The 21,741-nt window shown below is 43.8% G+C and overlaps 2 protein-coding genes across 2 annotated transcripts; one reads left to right on the top strand and one right to left on the bottom strand.

The window, feature by feature from the left end:
* Positions 1 to 2,379: 2,379 nt before the first annotated feature.
* On the bottom strand, positions 2,380 to 17,716 carry sv2a (synaptic vesicle glycoprotein 2A). The gene is made up of 13 exons (XM_088999225.1): positions 17,591 to 17,716; positions 14,797 to 15,560; positions 11,281 to 11,461; positions 11,047 to 11,198; positions 10,321 to 10,454; positions 10,110 to 10,199; positions 9,916 to 10,023; positions 9,223 to 9,311; positions 8,960 to 9,124; positions 8,755 to 8,888; positions 6,390 to 6,596; positions 6,068 to 6,227; positions 2,380 to 4,283 (listed from the first exon to the last, which is right to left on the bottom strand). The coding sequence occupies exons 2-13, from the start codon at positions 15,422 to 15,424 to the stop codon at positions 4,100 to 4,102; spliced, it is 2,232 nt and encodes a 743-aa protein (XP_088855351.1). The 5' UTR covers positions 15,425 to 15,560; positions 17,591 to 17,716; the 3' UTR covers positions 2,380 to 4,099.
* Positions 17,717 to 19,263: 1,547 nt separating this feature from the next.
* Positions 19,264 to 21,647, top strand: LOC148897010 (uncharacterized). Its single transcript, XM_088999336.1, has 2 exons — positions 19,264 to 19,518; positions 20,842 to 21,647. Exons 1-2 carry the CDS (start codon positions 19,445 to 19,447, stop codon positions 21,173 to 21,175), a joined length of 408 nt encoding a protein of 135 aa, XP_088855462.1. The 5' UTR covers positions 19,264 to 19,444; the 3' UTR covers positions 21,176 to 21,647.
* Positions 21,648 to 21,741: the final 94 nt, after the last annotated feature.

The following is a 21,741-nucleotide window of genomic DNA, read 5'->3' as shown; positions in this document are numbered from 1 at the left end:
TGACTAATTCCCTACACGGCTTTGACGCCATTTTCTGCCTCCCCTGGGTGTGACATTTCCCACCCCTGATGCCTCAAAATGACACTGAATAAATTCTTTAATCGATTGCAAACATGTATGCTTTCTTCTTCAGAACTATTTGAATCATATTCATAACTGGATCAGTACCAGGAAAGCATATTCTCCGAATGTGAAACCATTGTTTTGATTCTCCAGCAATGCAAGACGTCTTGGCGTGACGTCACGAACTGGGGGCGGGACTTTCTGAAAATGCCCAATTTGCAGCTCGATTTTTGGCAGATTTTGGACACTTTAATGTCTCCGTGTTTTGGGTGCGTGTTTTGGGTATTTTAGATGCTATAAAACGTTTTTCTGATGTCAGGAAACAAAAAAGTAACATCGGTTATCCTTTAAATATAAACAGATGAGAGGCAATCTGAAGCTGAGGTTCCAGTAACTTTTAGCACTTGGTACCTTAGTTTCCTGGAGCTTGTAAATTCCAGCTTGAGAGCACGAGCAGGGTCTTTTTTTTTAGTACCCTGCAACTAAATTTAAATAGATAAGAAGTCATCTGAAGCTGAAGTACCAGGAACTTTTGGATCTTGGGACAATAAATGATGTCTTTTGTGTCTTTTCTTGGTTGCTTTGGAAGTCCAATTTCTGTGTCTCCAGGTCACATGACCGACATGATCTTCAGTTCTATGTACATATTTTCATTTGTATAGAGTACACATCACGCTTGATGTGTAAAAACTCAGGAGGTAAAAAAAAAATATTTGGCAAGAGTTAACAACGTGGGAAAAAAATGGCAGACTGAAATTGTTTAAAAAAATTAAAATAAGATAAAAAAAAGAACCAAAAAAAATGAATGGGGGTAGAGTCAAGGTCTGCTTTGTCACTTTGCTAAATTGTCTGGTTAGGTAGAATTTGTGCTTTTTATTATTATTTTTTTGCCCAGTATGTGCGTGCACGCATGTGCGTTTTAGTGCAACGGGCCATCTGGTTGGCTCGATTCAAAACTTTATGTAAAAAGCAGCCGCCACGATTTCACGTGCCTTCATTTCTTCCATATTTATCAAAGCCTTATTCGAAAATGGATCCAATACACTTTTTTTCTGCATTCAATGTCCCGAAGTTAAACTATGTGTACAACGTTGTTGTTGGGATACACATTTGCAATACAAAAAGATGATAATTACAAAAATCACCAACATAGCTTATGGCTCCTTGACTTCAGAGTAACTTCCTGGAGTGTTTCAGAATCAGAATCAGAATCAGAATACCTTTATTCGTCCCGCAATGGGGAAATTTGTTTGAGTACATTTTTAGAATTTAGACTCAATCAAGTAGTTGAACTAACCCCACCCACCCCCCAAATTGAACAATATATAATTTTGTGGTACTTGTAGTTCCAGGAACTAATCGGTTCCAATTATATATTTTCCACCACCCCCCAATTGAACAATATTATATCATTTTGGAGTACTCATAGTTCCAGGAACTATTTGGTTCCAATGATATATACTACTGGACCCTCCGCACCCTGCCCACCACCTTTTCCAGCTACTCCCCTCAGGCAGGCGCTACCGATCCATGCGCACCAAATCCAGCAGACATTTAAACAGCTTCTTCCCCCAAGCCATTAACTCTTTGAACTCTTTCAACAGTAGCCAAAATGGAACTGTATAGTGCAACTTAGCAGGTTTTTTTTGACGATACTAGTGCAGCGTGTTCTACCGGAAACAAATCCCTTGTGTGTTCTACATACTTGGCAATAAAGATGATTCTGATTCTGATTTCACACACCCCCACCCCCCAAAATTGAACAATGTATCATTTTGGGGTACTTTTAGTTCCAGGAATTAATCGTTTCCAATTATATATTCCCCCTCAAAATAACCAATATATCATTTTGGGGTACTTTTGTCCCAGTAACTAATCGCTTCCAGTTCCATGTATATATTTTCACCATCCCCTGGCCCCCCTCAAATTGAACAATATATCATTTTGAGGTACATGTAATTCCAGGAACTAATCAGTTCCAATTATATATTTTCGCACTCCCCCCCCCCCCCCCCCCAATTTGAACAATATATAATTCTGTGGTACATCTAGTTCCAGGAACTAATCGGTTACAATTATATATCCCGCCCCTAAATTGAACAATATATCATTTTGTGGTACTTGGAGTTCCCCCCCCCACCCCCCCCCCCCCAATTTGAACAATATATAATTCTGTGGTACATCTAGTTCCAGGAACTAATCGGTTACAATTATATATTTTTGAAAGTACTACTGTAAAAGGGTCTCGTTTTGACCCTAAGTGGTAAATCACAATGGCGTTTTGAATTTGGAGGGGGGGGGGGGGGGGGGAGGAAAAAAAATAATGAAAATCAATTTCCCAGAAATAATTTGAATCAAATATGATAGGGAACATAATAAAAGAGAATTTAGAGTGAACGTTCAAGTATTTTTTCAGTTCTTGGGTTTAACAAGTACCAATCAGATATGTTGTGTGATTGTTTATTGAATTTAAAAGAAGTTAGCAAAAATGCTATTATCGAGAATCTGTAGTCATTTGAGTCAAATAAATGTAATCCTTTTCGAGATAGGACGTTGAAGTGATTTAAATCAAAATGGAATTGCCACTGCGCCTTTTTATAAAGTTGCATCTAATATGGCTGCTATCCTATAAAATGGCAGTTTCGACATTAAATCATGTGAACGTAGGTGAGCGACGGTTGCTATATTTTTTGTTGAATCGACCCTGTGCTGTTACAGTCTCAGCCCTTGGCAGTGAATCTCATTTTAAATGTGATTAGCGACACCTATTGGTCAAACCCTGAAGGTTTATGTTAAGTTCGCTGAAATGATTTGGCCAAAGAAAATCAACGGGAATAAAATTATGATGGTTGTGGTGATATTGCACGGGAAGGTTTTCCATATTGCACGAAAATAAGGCTAACATTCACTTCACACAGGTCGTTATCATAATTGTTATGAATATAATTTCATATATTAGGCATCTGTCATCTCACATAACACAGAATATTGTCGCTTTTCCACTGCAACACAAAGATATCGCCCTACCAGGGAGTATTTATTTGGCTGAGTTAGGATAATACGCACATGCTAATGTTAGCATAGCCTTAGCTGTACTCCACAATCTCCATTTTGATGCCCTTTGGATCCTCTTGGATGAAATTGGGGTCGTTCTTACCCGCAGGTAATCGACTATCGCTTGCTAGGTTGACCTTCATCTTGAGATAAATGGAGACTACGGCGCCTGATGTTGTGATCTTGCTGCCCATAGTCTCCCCTTGGAAGGTTGAAAAACACATTTTGTGGCGCTGGCAGACTCGGACGATTGTCGCTTTTTGTATGATCCTTTTCGCTTACCGGATACAAAATGGAACTTATTTTTGGCATCGACACGTGTCGACACTTTCCACCATTTGGACTTGAGAACGGACAAAGCAAGTGGGAAACCTTGCGGTGGAAAAGCGCCATTTTGAAAAGAGCTTGGTCTTACATTTGTACTGTACATGGTTTTGATGCTTTTTGAGTACATGTACATCCATACATGTACATACATACATACACTTGGACATGCATAACACGAAGTGGAGGTGGGCGGTGCCAGGAGAAGTCCTAAAAAGCCATTTCTTTACAAGGGGATTTACGATATGAAAGCACGCACACCCGCACTACGCTTGTGCTTTTAAATGGACACTTGATGACTTTCAAGTCGACGTTAATGAACATGTTTTTAAAGGGCAAGAGGGGCTTCGTTTTGGGCCCACCACAACAAAAACAAACCCGGAATGCTGAAGGGTTTTAACAAAACAACCATTAATGAAAATGCCTTTTTCTTTTTTTACAAGCAAAGGCATCTAATGGAATGATTTGTGGATGTGAGTGGACGAGCTATCGGATTTCGTATGGCTCACCATCAGGAGCCTCCCAGTTCCCCGGACCCCCGACTTCCGCCATTTTTTTTGGAGGGGGTGTCGCGAATTGAGTCATGATTCTATTCAAACCAATTGTGACTAAAGCTCCAATCTCACCTTCGTTAAGTTCCCCCCCTTATGGCCGATTATTATTGAAGCACCTGACCCCTGGTCTCGGGTAGTTTGAGGGCCAGGAAACTGCCGGCCGCCAGCGCCCCCGATGCGAAGAGAATGGGCACGGCCTTGGTGATGCCCACGAAGGACGTGAAGATGCTGATTCCCAGCACTGCCGCCAGCTTGCAGAGCGCGTTGAGGAAACCGAACGCCGTGGTCCTGTATACAAAATGTTATGAAACGCTTCAACAGGAAAATATTGACTCTTTGATGGAGAATAAGAAGTTATCATATTTAAAAGTTTCATGCTGTTATATGCTTAGTCAACATGTGTGACTCGAATATACAATTGAAGCACAGAGAAACCTGGGGTCAATCTGAGGTCAACAGACACAGCTTGTTAAACTGTCATCTTCATCTCGGAGATCTGGCCTTGGACAGAATTTAGGACTTGGGAAACTCCTTTATCACAGGAGTAATTTAAGACTTGAAACTCCTTCACAGGAAGAGCTTATTAGCCAGGTTACAAATTTATCAGTTCATGGAAAAGACAATGTTGTATAGCTTACAGTTGTTCGTGCTTAGAACTCAAGAGATGCAGTATTCTAATCAAGAAAATTATGTTTTACTACTGTATCACTTAAATTTGCATATACTCTCAATAAATTGCTTGGCAGAGGGCTGCAGAATTCAGACGTCTGTCATGAATGGCTGCGTCTCCTGCCGGCAGTAAAAGACAATCTTTCTGTGTTTAAGCCTTTGTCCACAGTGTCCGATCGAACATCTCTGACACTCTTGTTTGGAATACATTTCAAGTTACAAAAGGTAAAAATACAATATGGGAAGATGCTCCTGGCATCCCATTGGCTAAGAGGGAGTTCTAATTAGTTTTTTTTTCAAGTGTAACATGTATTTATTACATCTTTTGATGCATTTGTATACTTTAGGAAACATTTATGTCAGGATTTTGGGGTGGCTTGGAACAAATTTGGGTTGGTTTTTTTTTGCGCGGTGGTGCCGATAAAGCGCTGGCCGGGGCATCTGGCAATGTTTTTCTTTACCACAAGGGGGCAGTATTTCCCTTTTTTCCATATTAGCGCTTTGTTCCAGCTTCAGCTGTTGTTAATGCGCTATATCAACCAATATGTATGCATTGCATTGTATTTTGTACAGCTGCCCTATTTCATGCTCATATAACTTCAGACCCATATCATTTAGGAATTAACTCTTTATTTCTGATGAAAGCTGAGCATCTAAGGTTTCTTACGCTGCATTGAATGTTTATGTAGTCCTAAAACTCAATACAGGTAACATCCGACTTACGACCAACTTGACTTACGACCACCCATACTTACAACCATGACCTCCAGATCCAATTAAAAAAAAAAAATAATTCTATGCCTGGCACCGCAACGCACTAGCAGGCCAGCAACGCGTAGGACAATTTTGGCCAGCCAGCTAGCATCTCACTCTCGCACAGCAATCGACCGTGTGATGGCACCAGAGGGGGGAGTTTGCGGGTCATTTAGCCTCCGAGTCTCTATTCAACATTTTGAATTGATTTCGACTTACGACCATTTCGACTTGCAACCGTTTGGTCGGAACGGAACTCGGTCGTAAGTCGGATGTTACCTGTATTCTGTGGGTCCTGGAATTCAAGTGACAATGGCAAAAACTCTGGCACTGGAGTGGACACATTTTTGCACATGTGTGGCAGTGAATGAGTTAATTTTCCTAAGTCCAGGTACCACTATACTACTATTTTCTGTATATTAAGTCCATCAATCTGTGGATCTATCTGGAAGACATCCATCCAGCCGTCTATCATCCTTCAATCATCCATCATTTATGTCTTTTGGTAACACAACCAACACGACCGATATGATCAACTTTAGATGCCGTTATACAGATTCAAGACGTTTAGTGACATCAGCGTCATCACGGTGGTCCGATCACATTGCAATTGACGTCACGTCAATCATTGAAAATCGACATTTCTGTACCTCTTGTCCGAAGGGTAGAGCTCAACGGTCAGCACATCCAAGGCGTTCCAGGAGGCGATGCTGATACCGCCAAACAGGCAGAGTAGCGCGATCATGGCAGACTCGCTGTTGCCGAATGACAGGAAGAAGCAGCTGACGCAGGAAATCACGCTGGAACCCGCTGGAGAGAGCAAAATGACAAGCGTTGGAGGCAGGGATAGCAAGGTCTTCTCTGCTGGCATTACCGAGACCTATATTTACAACCAGGACCTATGTTTACAACCACATTTTTTCTCAGAGAATGTGCCATTGATAAGCAGCAATGGCAGAAAATTATGTTTACCGAGCATCCTGAGCCGTCCGATCTTGTCCATCAGCAAGGCGGAAACAATGTTGCCCGGTAACACAGCCAAGGTCCCCAGGAAGCTGACAAAGTAGACCATGTAGGCGTTGTTCTCATCGCTTACGTCGCTCAGCAGGCAGCCCTCCTTGTTGTGCAGGAAAGTGCTGTTGATCAGGCGGCTATTGACCAGCCTGTACTTGAATAGGTCTTTGGAGAGCGTAGAAGGAACAAAGGCCAGGTGTTAGACCCGATCGTTTGGGGGACATGAGCTTCAGTAACATTTTTCAAATTTGTTTCAGAACACATATTACCCAAAAGTCTGGAAGGATATAACTAAAGTGTTAGTACAGATGGCCCAAATCTCAGTATCAGTGTGGCAAAAGCGGCCTACATTTGGGTGTCGGTATGACAGGAAGAATATTTGATGATCAGGCAACCACATGTGGGCACCAAATTTGGGTGTTGAGATACCAGACAGCGGTCAGATTGATGAAAAACAGGGTACAAAAGCAACACATCTTTATTGTCACTCACACTAACGCGACACAGCAAAGGTGTAAATATTTCTAAAAATTGTCCTGTCGTTTGGGTTTTTAAACCAAAATCATGTAAAGTGAAGCAAAGTCTTGAAGATGAGGAAGAATTCAAACACCACTGGGAGCAAAAGAAGCTCACGTCTGAGCTCAAGTCATGGACGGTAGTTTTCAACACTTCTGAACCAACAAGAGCTTCAATACTGGCATATTTGTGGCTTGAGGTTGGGTGAATTGTGCTCTGTAGAATCATGATTCTGGAGAAGGTTGGCTTGGAATTGTGGTCCATGTGACTCTCAATGGGGAACTACTCTGGAGACTGAAGAACCCAGCGCAGAATCAAGTATGGCAATTCTGGTGTCTCAAACGCAGAGGTTCTGGATGATTCTGATCCCAGAGAACATTGACTTGGAGCAGTGTCCTAAAGGTCTATTAAAGGATGGAAACTTTGGAGAACAAGTGGCAAAGTCTAACTAGGTGGTCCCAGGATCCATCAATGGGACGCTCAGTAACATTATGATCCTGGAGCTTTGCTTGGAATTGTCTGCTGCGTTTCAGTAAATGAGAACTTCTATTTGCCACATCCAAGCCGAAGTATTGGATCGTAAGTTTGGAAACAACTGCATCTACACATGCATTCTGGTTTCATGTGGCACATCATCTTCAAGCCGTTTGATGATAGTGAGTGGTAAGGGATATTGAATGAACTCCACCATAAAACTAAAGTATTGGGTGCCATCAAGGAAGTAAACAGTAGACAAGAGGGAAGAGGACGGAGGATGGCAAGAGCAAAAAAGTAATCACTTCCTGTTTGTGCTCCACCAAAAACATTTCCAGCTGGGAACCGCGGATAAGCTGCAAGGCTCTGCGTAGGTAAAATGAGATGATGGTTTCGGCGCAAAGGAAGATGAGCCGAGGAGGTGTCGAGACCCTCGTGAGCCACTTTTCAAAACGCTTGTAGGAGTGTGTGGTCTTCAGTTGTTTGTAACACAGGTTGGCATTCCTCAAAGAGGCCTTGGCAACAGGAGAAAGTACAGCTCTGGCAACTTTTAAAGACTTCCTGATAACTGGCACTGGTGCTCGAGGTTTAGGTGATACCCGTTTACCCCAAAATATCTCCTCATCCCAGGTGGGGTCTTGTGGATCACTTGGGTAGACCAGGCGAAGAAACCTCCCCAAGTCGGGGTCCGAGTTAGCCGGGTTGGCCATAGAGCACAACCAGTCGAGGGACACTTGCTAGTCGTCTTCTGGAATCAGATTTCTTTCGAAGGGGTTACGGAAAAGTGTTTCCAAAGGTGATTCACTGTCCTTAGAAGCAGGATAGCCCAGGTACCGATGGGCAGTTTTGGTCACCACAGACCCAACGAAGGTACCGAATATCAAGACTGGCATGCTCTCTAGCCATTACAAAACAACTCTGGTAACCATCAGACACCTCTGGTGGCTTTGCCTAGTCGCGACACGAGAGCTCTGCTGTGACATCAGAGAGTAGCCCCGTGATGTCATCGACATGAGGTCAAGCTGTGATGACTTGAGAAGAAGCCTAGACACCAGCAAGAGATATTTTTCTGGACTCTCATACATTGTTTGGCTTAGTTTTTCCGCATAGTGCTCTTTCAGATGGGACCCACCTAGAGACCGGCAGAGTTTAAACAGACAATGGACCAGAATCCACTTGTTCGGCAGTGACAAGAAACACTAAATTATCAGTTTAGTACTTGTGTACTTGTTTAGTACTTGAAAATGGACCCAAGATCCATATGATCCATATTCTGAAGTGGAACAACCATTTCCTTATATGGAACTGAGTACAGTTGCCATGCTTCCCTCACCTGTGTTGTAGAAGAGAGTGGCAATGAAAGTGCAGTTCTTGAAGAAAGTGTTACTGGAGGTGATGTCCTCAAAGTAGCACTCCTCAAACAATGAGTCCTCAAACACCATGGACCTCATTCTCAGGTTCATGAATCTGAAAAGCGTAGCCAAGTAGGTTCATTTGCGCAGTTTAGACAAAGTTCAAGATGGCGCTTGTTGACTTACTTGTCGTTGAAGTACTCCCCCTGGCGGTGCACCTGGTTTTCCAGGGTAAAATTGAAGGTGACATGCTCCACCTTCTCCTTGACAAAGACTTTGGTGCGTGAGGCGTACTCCTGCTTCTGAAGGTACTTGATCATGTCGGGGAACCACACGGTCAGACCGTAGTAGCTGTGGTGGCAAAATAGGGAGTCTCCGTTAAAATGTATATTCCCACAGTATATTGCCAAATCACCGCACTGTATCCTGAGGTAAGTGAGTCCCCCTACCTAAAGGACATGGAGAACCAGACGGCCATCATCATGTAAGTGGTGCGGCGGTACTCAGGGGAGAAAACTGTCTGGAAATTACTCCATACCTGAAAGGACAAACAGCATATTAATATCAATTACCAGCCATTCTGTCTTGGACGGTTGCTTCTGATTTGGGGTCATTAGAGTAAAATTTCCATTGAGATTAGTAAAGTGGCACATTTTGAACCAGTCCAGATTATTTTTGGATATTGCCTAAAAATGGTGTGCAGAGTCAGCCTTGGGAAAAAAATAGAATTTGAGGTGTGTGACAGGAATCAGATCAATGTAGCTCATGCAATTTGAAGCAGGGTTCTTGGGACTTTTTCTGTCATGATCGACAGATCCAATTTCGTATCAGTTAGTGTAATTGATTTCAGGTGTGACTTTATTTCAACGTCCTCGACAGGAGTCATAGATGGTCATCAATGTCTTGCCAAATCAACGTCAACGATCTTTTGACGTTGCCTGCTTTAAATTGGGACATCATTTGACTAACACCCTCGTGGAAGTCCATCAAACACTGGAATTGGCTCAGAACAGTTGCTTCAAACCAAACAGCTTTTTTTCTGTCTCCCAAAAAGATGCGTGCATACACACACACACACACACACACACACACACACACACACACACACACACACACACATTCTTGAATCGACGCTGCAGTACCTGATGGAAAAGCGAAGTGAGCTTTATTCTCCATTTCTCGTGCCAAGCGGCGCCATCTCCCAAGTTGACCAGCTCGTCCATCTGCTTCACTGTTTTGATGGTGGTTACCTGACATGTCAGTTGAATTCAGTTAAATTCTGATTGCGATATGCGCTACTCCCAAAAGGTCAAGGGGCATAGAAAATATGGCTTACAGAGAAGACCCTCTCTGGATATCCTTTGGCCCTCATGTTGGTGTCGTGGACCTGCTTCAGAATCATCCAGGCTTCGTCGTGTTTCCCATTCTGGAAGTGCATAAAACATCAAGATGAAATCAACATGTCACAGTGAAGCAAAAATGAGAATAACATATCCAAAATGACAATAACAATTCATAAATTAGTCGTACGACAATGTTGAACTGACCTCCAGATAGAAGCGAGGACTCTCCGGCATGGTGGTGAGGGCCGAAATGGCCGCCACTGAGGGGAACGCGCACACCAGTACAAAGACACGCCAGCTGTGGAACTGATAGGCTGAGCCCATCTGGAAACTCCAACCTGGGGTTGACGAGAGCATGTACAGCGCTATAGTATCCATAGGTGTCTTTGCCGTGTACGCACCAGAAATTTGACTGTTCTGAAAAATGACTACAAAACTAAAAATAAGACAATGGCACCTCTACTTAAGAACATCTATTCCAGTTAAGACAATGGTTCTTAATCTTGTTGGAGGCACCGAATCCCACCAGTTTCATATGCTCATTGACTAGACAAGGGTTCAATGACTGTCCACTAACTGCAGACTCGACTGAGGGGTGGACCGAACCCTTGAGACCGACTCACCGAACCCCTAGGATTCGATCACACCTAGTTTAAGAACCACTGAGTTAAGAGATTTCTCAACAGGTCAAACTTTGGAGTATTTGTTGTATTTTTTACACATGTTTAGGCTTTAAAAAAGGTTCTGTCAGGTTCTGTTGGAGCAGCTTCAAACGGATGGGGGCATTTACATAGAAAGCCCATTTCTGCTACCACATTTTGTCGTTCTTCCAGAACTAATTAATATAATAAGTAGAGGTACCGCTGCACTGGGGATATTAAAGTTGACTGACAAGTGCATTCACAGAAGATGGTGGAATAGAAACCTCACCATAGTGTGGGATGATGGCCCAGGCCATGGCAGAGGCATAGATACCGCCAATCATCCAGAACATGCACAGCCAGCTGAGGTGCTCCCCTCGCTTCTCCTGAGCCAGAAACTCGGAGTAGTAGGAGAACACAATCGGTATGGAGCCCCCGATGCTGCCACGGGAGCGAAAATGAGAACTTCAGATGTCAAGCAAAGTGAAGATCGCTAGTGTCTTTTCAAGCGACGTTCCCTCACCCGACTCCGGAGGCCAGGCGGCAGAAGAGGAAGGAGCTGTAGCCTTGCACGAAGGATGAGAAAAAGGCAAATACGCTGTTGATGGACAGCGAGATGAGCAGCGTCTGCCGCCGTCCGATGCGGTCGGCTAGGCCGCCCCAGACGAACGCACCCACCATCATTCCCAGATATACGATCAGGCCTGAAGTTGGGAGAAAAGATTTCGATTATAGAAAGTTCGAATATGATATTAATCCACATCCATTCATTTTCTGAACGGTTTTATCCTGACCAGAGTCACAGAAGGTGCTCTGGAGCATAGCCAAGGTATTTTTGGAGAGTTGGCAAAGGGCACCCGACACTGGTTGCCAGCCAATCACATGCAAACTCCACATAGGTAGGCCGGATCTGGAATCGAACCCGGTACCTCTGCATTGTGAGGTTGATACTAGAGTCTAGTGGACGCCCAGTAATATCACACCACACTCGCAGCTGATTGAGTCAGACATAGCACAACTGAAGGCCTAGGAGTGACATGCACAGCCATCCATTGTTTAAAGTACAATTTTATTAAAACTGTTTTTTTCCCGTTTGGGTCGCCTATGCCGAGGCCCGCCGTGATCGTGACGGCTGAGCAACATCCAGAAGCCAAAGATCCTCAGCTGAGGCGAGGGAACACTCCATGACTATTTATAGCCACCCCCCCCCCCACCCCCCTTACACTGCACGACACACTAGCCTTCAGTGAGACACATCTTTACACGAATACACACATGCGCACACACAGCCTAGAGCTTTTCAGCATCGTTGTCACAGACTCCATCGTCGTCCTCTTTTTCTCTTTTTTTCACCCCTCCCCCTACATCGTTTCTGAGCCATCAGAGATGCTCAGCTGCTCAGCACCCTCAGCTTCACCCGCTTCATCATCCCGCTCCTGTCATTGCTGCTTTTCTTAATTATTTGGTTTGTCTTGGTGAAATTCGCGTGCCAGTAAACTTAGGTTGGTAAGGGGTCTAAATGTCAATCCTGACTATTATGTATAGACTACAGTGATACCTTGGCTTACGAACTTAATTGATTCCCAGACAGAGTGTGTAAGGCGAAAAGTGTGTATCCCAAAAATTAATTTCCCATAGGAAACCATTAAAATGAAAATAATCCGTTCCTAGGTCCCCATAAAGCATAATTTTCTACTTTCGAATTTTCTTACCCTTAAAACTACACAAAATATACCTTATTTTATCTATAATAAATGTGCTATGGTATTATAATTCAAGAAATAAACTACAGTATAATTTGCATATACTCTCAATAAATAGCTTGGCAAAGGGCTTCAGAAGTTGGCCGTCTGTCTTGAATGGCTGCGTCCCCTGCCGGCAGTAAAAGACAATCTTTCTGTGTCCGAGCCTTAGTCCACAGTTTCCGATCCAACATCTCTGACAGGCGGATGAGCTAACAATGCTTTTTTTTTTTGCTAAGTAGCCCATAACCCTCGCTCCACCACCCCTCAAACCTGCATTGAAGCTCATAAATTTAAATGCCTGCTTTGTGGGATGGCTAAAAGTTAGTTTCAAGGCTTGGATTTTGGATTTGTTTCAAGTTTTAGGTTGGATTTAGGGTAGTGTCAAATATTTTGGATAGTATTTGGGATGAGTGGAAAGAGCTATCAATCAACCATAAATTCTTTTTGAGAAACACTCCAGGTCGCCTTTCCTCGGATGTCACGGAAACCGTTGATTACGACCATGATTTGGATGTATGCCCTCGCAATCAAAAGAGCCATTAAACACATTTGGTCAGCTGAGTGGAGAAGTGACATTGGACGCTTGAGAGTCGCGAAAATAGCAAACACTTGAGCTCCACGGAAGGCTCTATTAGCGACAGGATTGTTGACAGTTTGTCAATAAGTGCGCCAATGTGTGTGTGCGGGGGAGTGGGGGGGCGAGCAATAGAGAGAGAGAGAGAGAGAGAGAGAGAGAGAGAGAGAGAGAGAGAGAGAGAGAGAGAGAGAGAGAGAGAGAGAGAGAGAGAGAGAGAGATGATAGATGGTGGCCGGGATGAAGCAGGTGGGATGTGACTCGTATCAAGACTGCCGTTTGCTTCTATTAGCGTGACTTTTATAGCGTCCATGCTGCCATTATTTTATTGGTGGAGGTTTACTCTTCAGTAGGTGTTTAGTACTAGAACAATGTCAAATTTTATCTACATTCGTCAGTCAGGGTAGGAGTTACTGTCGGGTTTCGGGTTTTAGAGGTTAAGAGTCAGGAGTGGTTAGGGTTAGGGTTTACACTCAAGACGAGGTGATTGGGCTTGAGTTTGCATTGAAAAGCGTTTAAAAGGTTACGGTTGGGATTGGTGGGGTCAAATTTAAATGTGGGTATTAGGTAAAGGTCATAAAATTTGGGTGAACTTGTTAGGGTTAGGTTAAAGGTGCGAGATCAATAAGCTGGTGATGTTCAGGTTCCGGTTTGGTCTAGGGTTGAGAATCTTGCCTCAATGTATTGGAAACGTCGTCGGAAAGGGTATATGTTAGCATTAGCATTGTGAATGTTCTTCATTGAAGGCCTACACAGATAAATCATAGTTTATATTGGAATGATGGAACAAGGATTAAGGTTTAGGTTTGGATTTGGGAAGTGGTTTGGGGTAGAACTAGGCTCAGTTTGGGTTTAGAGCAGTGGTTCTTAATCCTGTTGAAGACAACGAATCCCACCAGTTTCATATGCTCATTCATCGAACCCTTCTTTCAATGACTGTGCCCACTAACCTCTGCGGTGGAGGATCCACCGAACCCCTGAGACCGACTCACCGAACCCTGAGGGTTCGATCGTTAAGAACCACTGGTTTAGAGTTTAGGGATCTTGCCTACATTCATCGGGAACATCTTTGGAAAGGGCTAGCATTTAGCATTGCGGATGTCTTTGGATGAAGGTGTTGGGGTAATTCGCTATACGAACATCTTTAAACATCTTTTTTGCATCATTTTGTTTTGGTTTGGACTTCCTGATTCGTCATCCTGCCTGCCTTTACATGATGTCACATCCCATTACGTCACATCCTATTGCTAATGCTATCCCAGTCCGCGTCTCTCTCTCTCTCCCTCTTCCTGCCTCCTCCTCGGCCGACAACGCGATGCCGTTGCACGCTGCTGTCTACAAGATTAAACTCATTTATTCTGTCCAACACCTGGCTTCCTGCTGATTTAACCATCCTCTACCATCAACACCCGTAGAAGCCATGAACCAAGGAAGAACGATCACTTCCAAACCCATTAGAAGGTCTATACGAGTGGATCATATCTTATTTGGAATGATACAGGAAGGATTATGGTTAGAGGTTGGATTTGGTAAAGGGTTTTGAGTAGAACTAGGCTCAGGGTTTGTGTTTAAGGGTCTGGAGTCTTGCCTAGATCCATCTGGAACATCCTTAGAAAAGGCTAGCCTGTGTATCAGGAACACCCGGGTCGAAATATCCCCAGGAGGCAATCCTCTGTAGATGGAAAATACCTTGGTGGAGGCAAACGGGACTGATTCTTACCCAGCATTCCCTTGTTTGGTTCCGATAGGCACATGTCCTTCTCGGCGCTTGGCAGCACAAATCCTACGACGAAGATCTCCACGCCGTCGGCCATGAGTGCCAAACCCAGCACAAAGTAGAGCGTCCACTGGAACTTTCCGTGGCCGCATTCTTGCAGGATGCTCTCGTACTGCTGGGCTAGCTCCTCCTGGTCCTTCCTGCGTTCGCCTTCATACGCCGACAGGTCCCGGAAGTGCTGCGCCTGTACCTGCGGTTGCGCGTGCACCGCCGCGCCGTCCGCCTTGCCCGTGTCTCCTCGCGGGATGCCCTGGTACTCGCCCTCGTAGATCTCGTCGTCCTCGTCGTGGCCCTCGGTAGAGTCACTGTGGGCGTCGTCATCGTTGGCCCGGCTGTCGTTGCGGTAGTAGCCTCTCCCGCCGCCGTCTTCGCCGGTCGGCACCCCGGCGTAGTCGTCGTCATCGTCTTCCTCCTCGAAACGCTTGTAGGAGCGGCGGGTGTACTCGTCGGCCATCTTGTCCACACCGCGCCCCATTTTCTTGCCGACCTGCTTCTTGGCCACCTTGGCGATGTCCTTGGCTCCGCGGATAAAGTCAGAGCGGTTGTCCCGGTAACGTCCGTCGTCATCCATCTTGGCTGGCGGAGGTGCTGGCTACTCACTGAATTGGGGATCAGGAGCGGTCCAAGCTCATGAGGGGGTGATGGCGACTCCTGGAGGCGACACCTAACGAGTCCTTATACGCTCCCTCCTGCTTGTGCGTCCGGACCTGAACAAACAACGGGACGGAGTTCATGTCACAAACGCCGAATTCTCTTTTATAGATTAGTTTTTATGAGTGTCCTCTATACTTCATGAATAGCAGTGATAGAGTTGTTTGGCTTGCTACCTAGCTAGCTAGCTATTTGCTATCTATTAGCTGTTTAGCTATCGATCTATCTAGCTATGTGGCTATTTAGCTGCCTGGATGGATAGATAGCTGGCTATTAGCTATTTATTATCTAGCTAGGTAGCTTTCCATCTATTTGAGTTACTTCCGGATTGAGTGAACGCTGGCACGTGTGGCTGCCGCTGCTCACCCACAGAAAGACTTATCCTGACTGTAAAGTGACCTTGAGAGTTTTGAGAGGTGCTTATAAATGAAATGTATTATTATTATTATTATTTTAGCAGTAAGGATATCTTCTAGACACGCCCATTTTTTTGTAAAAATACACCTTACATGACTGCAGGGGGTGGTAGAAGACAAAACGTCCCGGGCATGAAAGGAAACGGATGATTCTGCTTCATTCTTATTCCACCAACACAAAATGAATGACAATACTGTTTTTAAACCACTGCGGGTAATTCTCAGAAAGAACATTTTGTCCTTGAGTTGACCAAATTCACCGTGGCTGATTCGGACAAGCGTAACCAAGCGACTCACACTTCACTGTGTGAGTGTTGATGAACGAAGCAACGCATGCTATGAAAGTTTGCTTCGAAGTACACGTAGCTCAGGACCGGTCGCCATAAAAACAAAGGCCAAATTCGGATATTTCTTGCGATTTTAGGTAAACATCATCTGGGACAAGCAGAAAAAAATGATTTATCCAAGATGCCCATCTCAAGACACATTGACTTTAAAACAGAGACATTGCAAATGGATGGACTAGGACCAGGAGTAGGTGACTCTGGTCCTAGAGGGTCACAGACCAGCATTTTTTCGATTTTTCCCGCTTCCAACGCACGACACGATGATCAGATCGTCAACAACTTCTGTCAAGAGCCGAGAAAAATCGCGATTATTCGAATTCAGCGGATCGGAGGACAGAAAAATACGAGACGTGTAGAACAGCAGCTCTCTGGGACCAGAATTGCCTATCACTGAAAGAGGCTATTCCGGTTGAGTTCTGGCCCAAGGCAACTTTAAATTGGTAATTATATACGGAAAGCCATTTTGTCCCACTAATTTACTGCCAAATATGCCCTGAGTGTATGTGTGTGTGTGTGTGTGTGTGTGTGTGTGTGTGTGTGTGTGTGTGTGTGTGTGTGTGTGTGTGTGTGTGTGTGTGTGTGTGTGTGTGTGTGCGTGTGTGTGTGGTGATAATAAATGTTGATGACGACGGTGCTGCTAGTGTGAAATTGAACACAAACTGGGATGCAAATGAGCAATAGCGACAGCGGCCTGGGGTGTGGGGGGAGGTGTCAAAGTTGCCAAATATCGACCGCCCTCTTTTTTAAAAATACCATCCATATTTCCATATATTTGATATCCACGACCCTCGCATCAAATATGGATCGATATATTTGTAAGGCACCAACAAAAATGCACAAGTGCATATGACAAGGTCATTTTGACGCACGACGCAGAGCCCCAGTTGCCCCCCCTTAGACCCCATCTTACCCCTAATGAAACCCGTATTCATGCATTCAACTCCCTTTTACTGCGAATACGTTTCACATAACGTGTCAAAAAAATTCTAATAATCATCTAATGTTGTTATTAATCGTTGATAGGAAAAAAAAACTCGGTAGAAAATGAAGACTTTCAAAATAAATGTGCCCAAACGATTGAATCACGTGCGAGTCAAGTTCACCTTCAAGCCTTTTTTTTCCTCCCCTTTTTCTCCTCGGCGGTGGTAACCACACACGCACAACAACGTCCCTTCAATCCAACGGAGCCAATTGATGCTGATTAGCCCCCCTCCTCTCATTCCTGCTACATGCATTACCCAGCATTCCATTTTATTTTAACATACAAAATAACGTACATTGATGACCATTAATGATAACTGTCGTAAAATGAAGTTATCTTACCTGATCGTAATTAGTCGACGTCGATTTTAGTGCAGGCAATATAGTGCGACTCCTTTTGACTTCATCCCTCAGTGGTCGACGACCTGATGGGTGGTGACGTCACAACAATGGCAACGCCTCCTCCATCCTTCAAAATAAAAAAATGGAAAAGTGTGTGTGCGTGTGTTTGTGTGCTGCGCATGCTCATAAGACAGGCTTGGTGCAGTGGCGCGGGCACCCCGCACGTGCGCCAAGCTCGTGCCCTACGCTTGGCCACGTTGAGCCTCAAGGAAGACGCCCCCTGGTGGGCGGCAGGATACAGGGACGTATACGGTGATTCCAATTAAATCGAAGATAATAATCATGGATGAAAGAAAAGAAATTGGGAAAGATGGATGGAAGGAAGCAAAGATGATATGAAAGGAAGGATGACAATATGAAAGTAAAAAAGAGGGAAGAAGGAAGCAAACGTAGAAAGGAGGGAGGAGCATCGCGAGTGAAAAGGCGGGAATGGAGGAAAAATGGACGAACGGAGATGGTACGAGAAGAAAAGTGAATTGGATTTCATTGGATTGGATGTACCTTTATTCGTCTCGCAGTGGAGAAATTTACACTTCACGACAGCAAAGTTATGAAAGGAAGAGGAAAGGAAAGAAATAAGTCGAAAAACAAAATACAGGAGCTGCTAGAAAGGCAGCCATTATCGCGGCGCCATCTTGAAGTAAAAAAACAACTAAAAAAACTAAATAATAATGCAAAAAAGGCAAAGCGGGGGTGAGTGTGGGAGGAAGGATTAATTAAAGAAACAAAGTTTAATAAATAAATCAAATGTATTATTATTATTATTATTATTATTATAAATAACCTCCACCAATAATAATCGCTGTTTCATTGTTTGATTGCAGTATCAACTTTCGATCGATAGAGGGAGCAATAGACTGTCAAACAGTGGTGACAGGCAAAAACAGGCACACGCACGCGCACACACGCACGCACGCACACACACACGCACACACACACACACACACACACACACACACACACACACACACACACACACACACACACACACACATCTAGATTTGGACAAAAATATTAGCCAGCTAGCTAGCTTTCTATCTGTTACAGTTATTCTGGGTTGAGTAAACGCTGGCGCGTGTGGCTGCCGCTGCTCACCCACAGAAACACTTAATCCTGTGACTGTAAAGTTACCTTGAGAGTTTTGAAAGGCGCTTAGAAATCAAATGTATTATTATTCTTATTATTATTATAAAGTGACCGTGAGAGTTTTGAAAGGCGCTTATAAATGAAATGTATTGTTATTATTATTAGCTATCTATGTAGCGTTCTATCTATTTCAGTTACTTCCGGGTTGAGTGAACCCTGGCGCGTGTGGGATCTGCTGCTCACCCACTGCAAAATTGTGACTGTAAAGTGACCTTGAGAGTTTTGAAAGGCGCTTATAAATGAAATGCTTTATTATTATTATTATTATTATTATTATTATTTTAAAAAACAGGCAATGTTTGAGGTGACCTATAGTGTTGCTATGCAGCGAAAAAGATTCGTGAAAAAAATCAGTCAATTTTCGTCAGGCGCCTCGCGAAGCACTCTCATACCAGGTCCTCCCATATTTTTTTCTGCACGTCTTCCTCCATCGCCCCCTGGTGGCTAAACACGGACACGAAAACACACCACTTAAATTCAAAGTCGCATACGCTGTCTGCCTGACTGACTGTCTGTCCGTCTGTCTGACTTCTTGAACGCTCACCTTCATATTATGGCAGAAGAAACCCGAAGACGAAAATGATGGCGATGGTACTACTTTGCGCATGTGCGGCAGTGGCAGCGTGAGTAGTGGTGGATGCGGCCACCATGGACCTTCTGTGGCGGATTCTCGCTGCGCTCAGCTTTGATTGTTTCAAGTCATCATCGTCGTCGTCCAGCAGGTGATGATTGCCATTTCATTTTTTTAAAATAAAGTCAATTTTGGATGGATGGCACACACGCGCGGAAGGATCTTTGCGTAAAACGTCGAGGGGCATCTCATCGTGGAGTTGCCATTGTTGTGATTATTTTCTTTTTCATTCAACCACGACGTAATTGTTTTTTTTTCCAGTGCTGAAGGGAAATTAGTCATCATGAGACGATTTTATCCGTTCTCTTGTACCTTGTCATTTATATATATGGAAAAAATGTCTTCATCATTGAGCCATTTGTTGCACTTTGTAATTTTCGAAATCTCAATTGACGTCACAAATGGCGCTAATTGAGCACAGGTTGTGCTCGTTGGTGTCATTTTGTTCGTCTTTGATGGGATAAAAAACTGTTTTCATGATATTGTTCTTGCCAGTAATAACAATCATCATAATAATCAATAATAGTAATGATAATAATAATTAATAATAATACATTTCATTTTAAACACCTTTTGAAGCTCTCAAGAACACTTTACAGTCACAGACAAGCATCAGTTTATTTAATTATAATACCATAGCATTATATTATATTAGCATTATATATACCATATTTTGTGTAGTTTTAAAGGACAACCGACGTCACTTTTTTGCTTAACTGACATCAGAAAAAACACTTTATAGCATCTAAAATACCCAAAACACGCAGTATGATATTTTTATTGAAATGCAAAACACCAATAAAAATGACTTGAAGTGTCCAAAATCTGCAAAAAATTGAGCTGTGAATTGGGCATTTTCAGAAAGTCCCGCCCCCAGTTCGTGACGTCACGCCAAGACGTCTTCTGGCGGCTTTTGGGTGCAATACGGTTTTCAGACCAAACTAGTACAGCAAAATACATTGACGTGATGGAAGGACTGCTACAATGTGTCTTTATTTCGGTCAGGGGCATTCCTTTAGTGACGTCACGTACGGACTCGTCACCAACTCAAAAACAAGACTTCCTGAATATTCAGCGCAAGTCTTAAAACGTAAAATATAGATATATGTGGTGGAATCTTATTAAAATACGCTCAGTAGAAGTCATTTGAAGCCATTTTACAAATTATGGACACAACTTGTCCGGAGACGTCGGTTTTCCTTGATGGCTTAGAACATTAGAAAGTAGAAAATTATGTTTTATGGGGACTTGGGAATGGATTATTCCCATTTTAATTGTTTCCTATGGGGAATTAATTTTTGGGAAACACACTTTTTGCCTTACATACTCTGTCTGGGAGCCAATTAAGTTCGTAAGCCAAGGTATCACTGTAGCTTGATTGGTTCGCTTACCTGTCGAACTGACGATTCTCCAGGTCCGCCGGCAAGCAGAGCAGCAGCCAGCCGGGTAGCCTGGATAGCAGCTCGCTAACGGGCTCCCTGTCGCTAGGTCCCGACGCGCCTCACTGCCAGTGTTGCATCACCTACGAGGCCCGCCTCAAGCGCCTGTCGTGCGGCCACCTCTACTGCGACCCTTGCTGCCATCACATCGTCAACTTAGCCTTCCGGGATATCGAGGGACTCTCGGACTACCCGTGCCCCATGTGTAAGTCCCTCAACCGGGTCGGGGGTCAGGGAGCCTCATCGGGATGCTTCTGCGGACCACACGTCGGGAGGGCGGAGGACGTCGGGGGGTGGGGGTGGACCTGAAATGGATCATTAGCCAAAGCGCTACTTCCTGGGATCCGCTTGCAAGAGTTCTACAGAATGACTGGTGACTTTTTTTTTTTAGTCCAAAGTGCCCGAAGAGTCACACAAATGTTGTCTATTTTGTGCTACATTTTCCTGTTAGTAAACGACAAATTGAAACATGTTGAAGTTGGTACCGATGTTGTTTATGAAATGTCAAAATTCACCTGTAAAAAGTGTTTTTTATTTGCAAGAGTTGTATACGTCTCAGTATTTTTAACAGTACAGGTAACATCCAACTTACGACCACCCATACTTACGACCAACAACCTCCAGACCTTATGTTTAACATTTTAAGAAGGGGACTTTGCGAGTCATTTAGCCTCAGAGTCGCTATTCAACATTTTGAATGGATTTTGACTTACGACCATTTTGACTTACGACCGTTTGGTCGGAATGGAACTCGGTCGTAAGTCGGATGTTACCTGTATTTTAAGTTTGCACACATTTACGTCCCCCCCGGTTGTGACCAAAAACTGATTGTACAGTAAGTGCCGTGCTACTTTTTAACAGTTTCAGATCATATT

Source organism: Hippocampus bargibanti, linkage group LG06 (genome assembly GCF_051943395.1).
Source record: "Hippocampus bargibanti isolate YZ-2025 linkage group LG06, ASM5194339v1, whole genome shotgun sequence".
NCBI classification, from domain to species: domain Eukaryota; kingdom Metazoa; phylum Chordata; class Actinopteri; order Syngnathiformes; family Syngnathidae; genus Hippocampus; species Hippocampus bargibanti.
The sequence above is the reverse complement of the archived record's forward strand: the minus strand, read 5'-3'. Positions and strand labels throughout refer to the sequence as shown.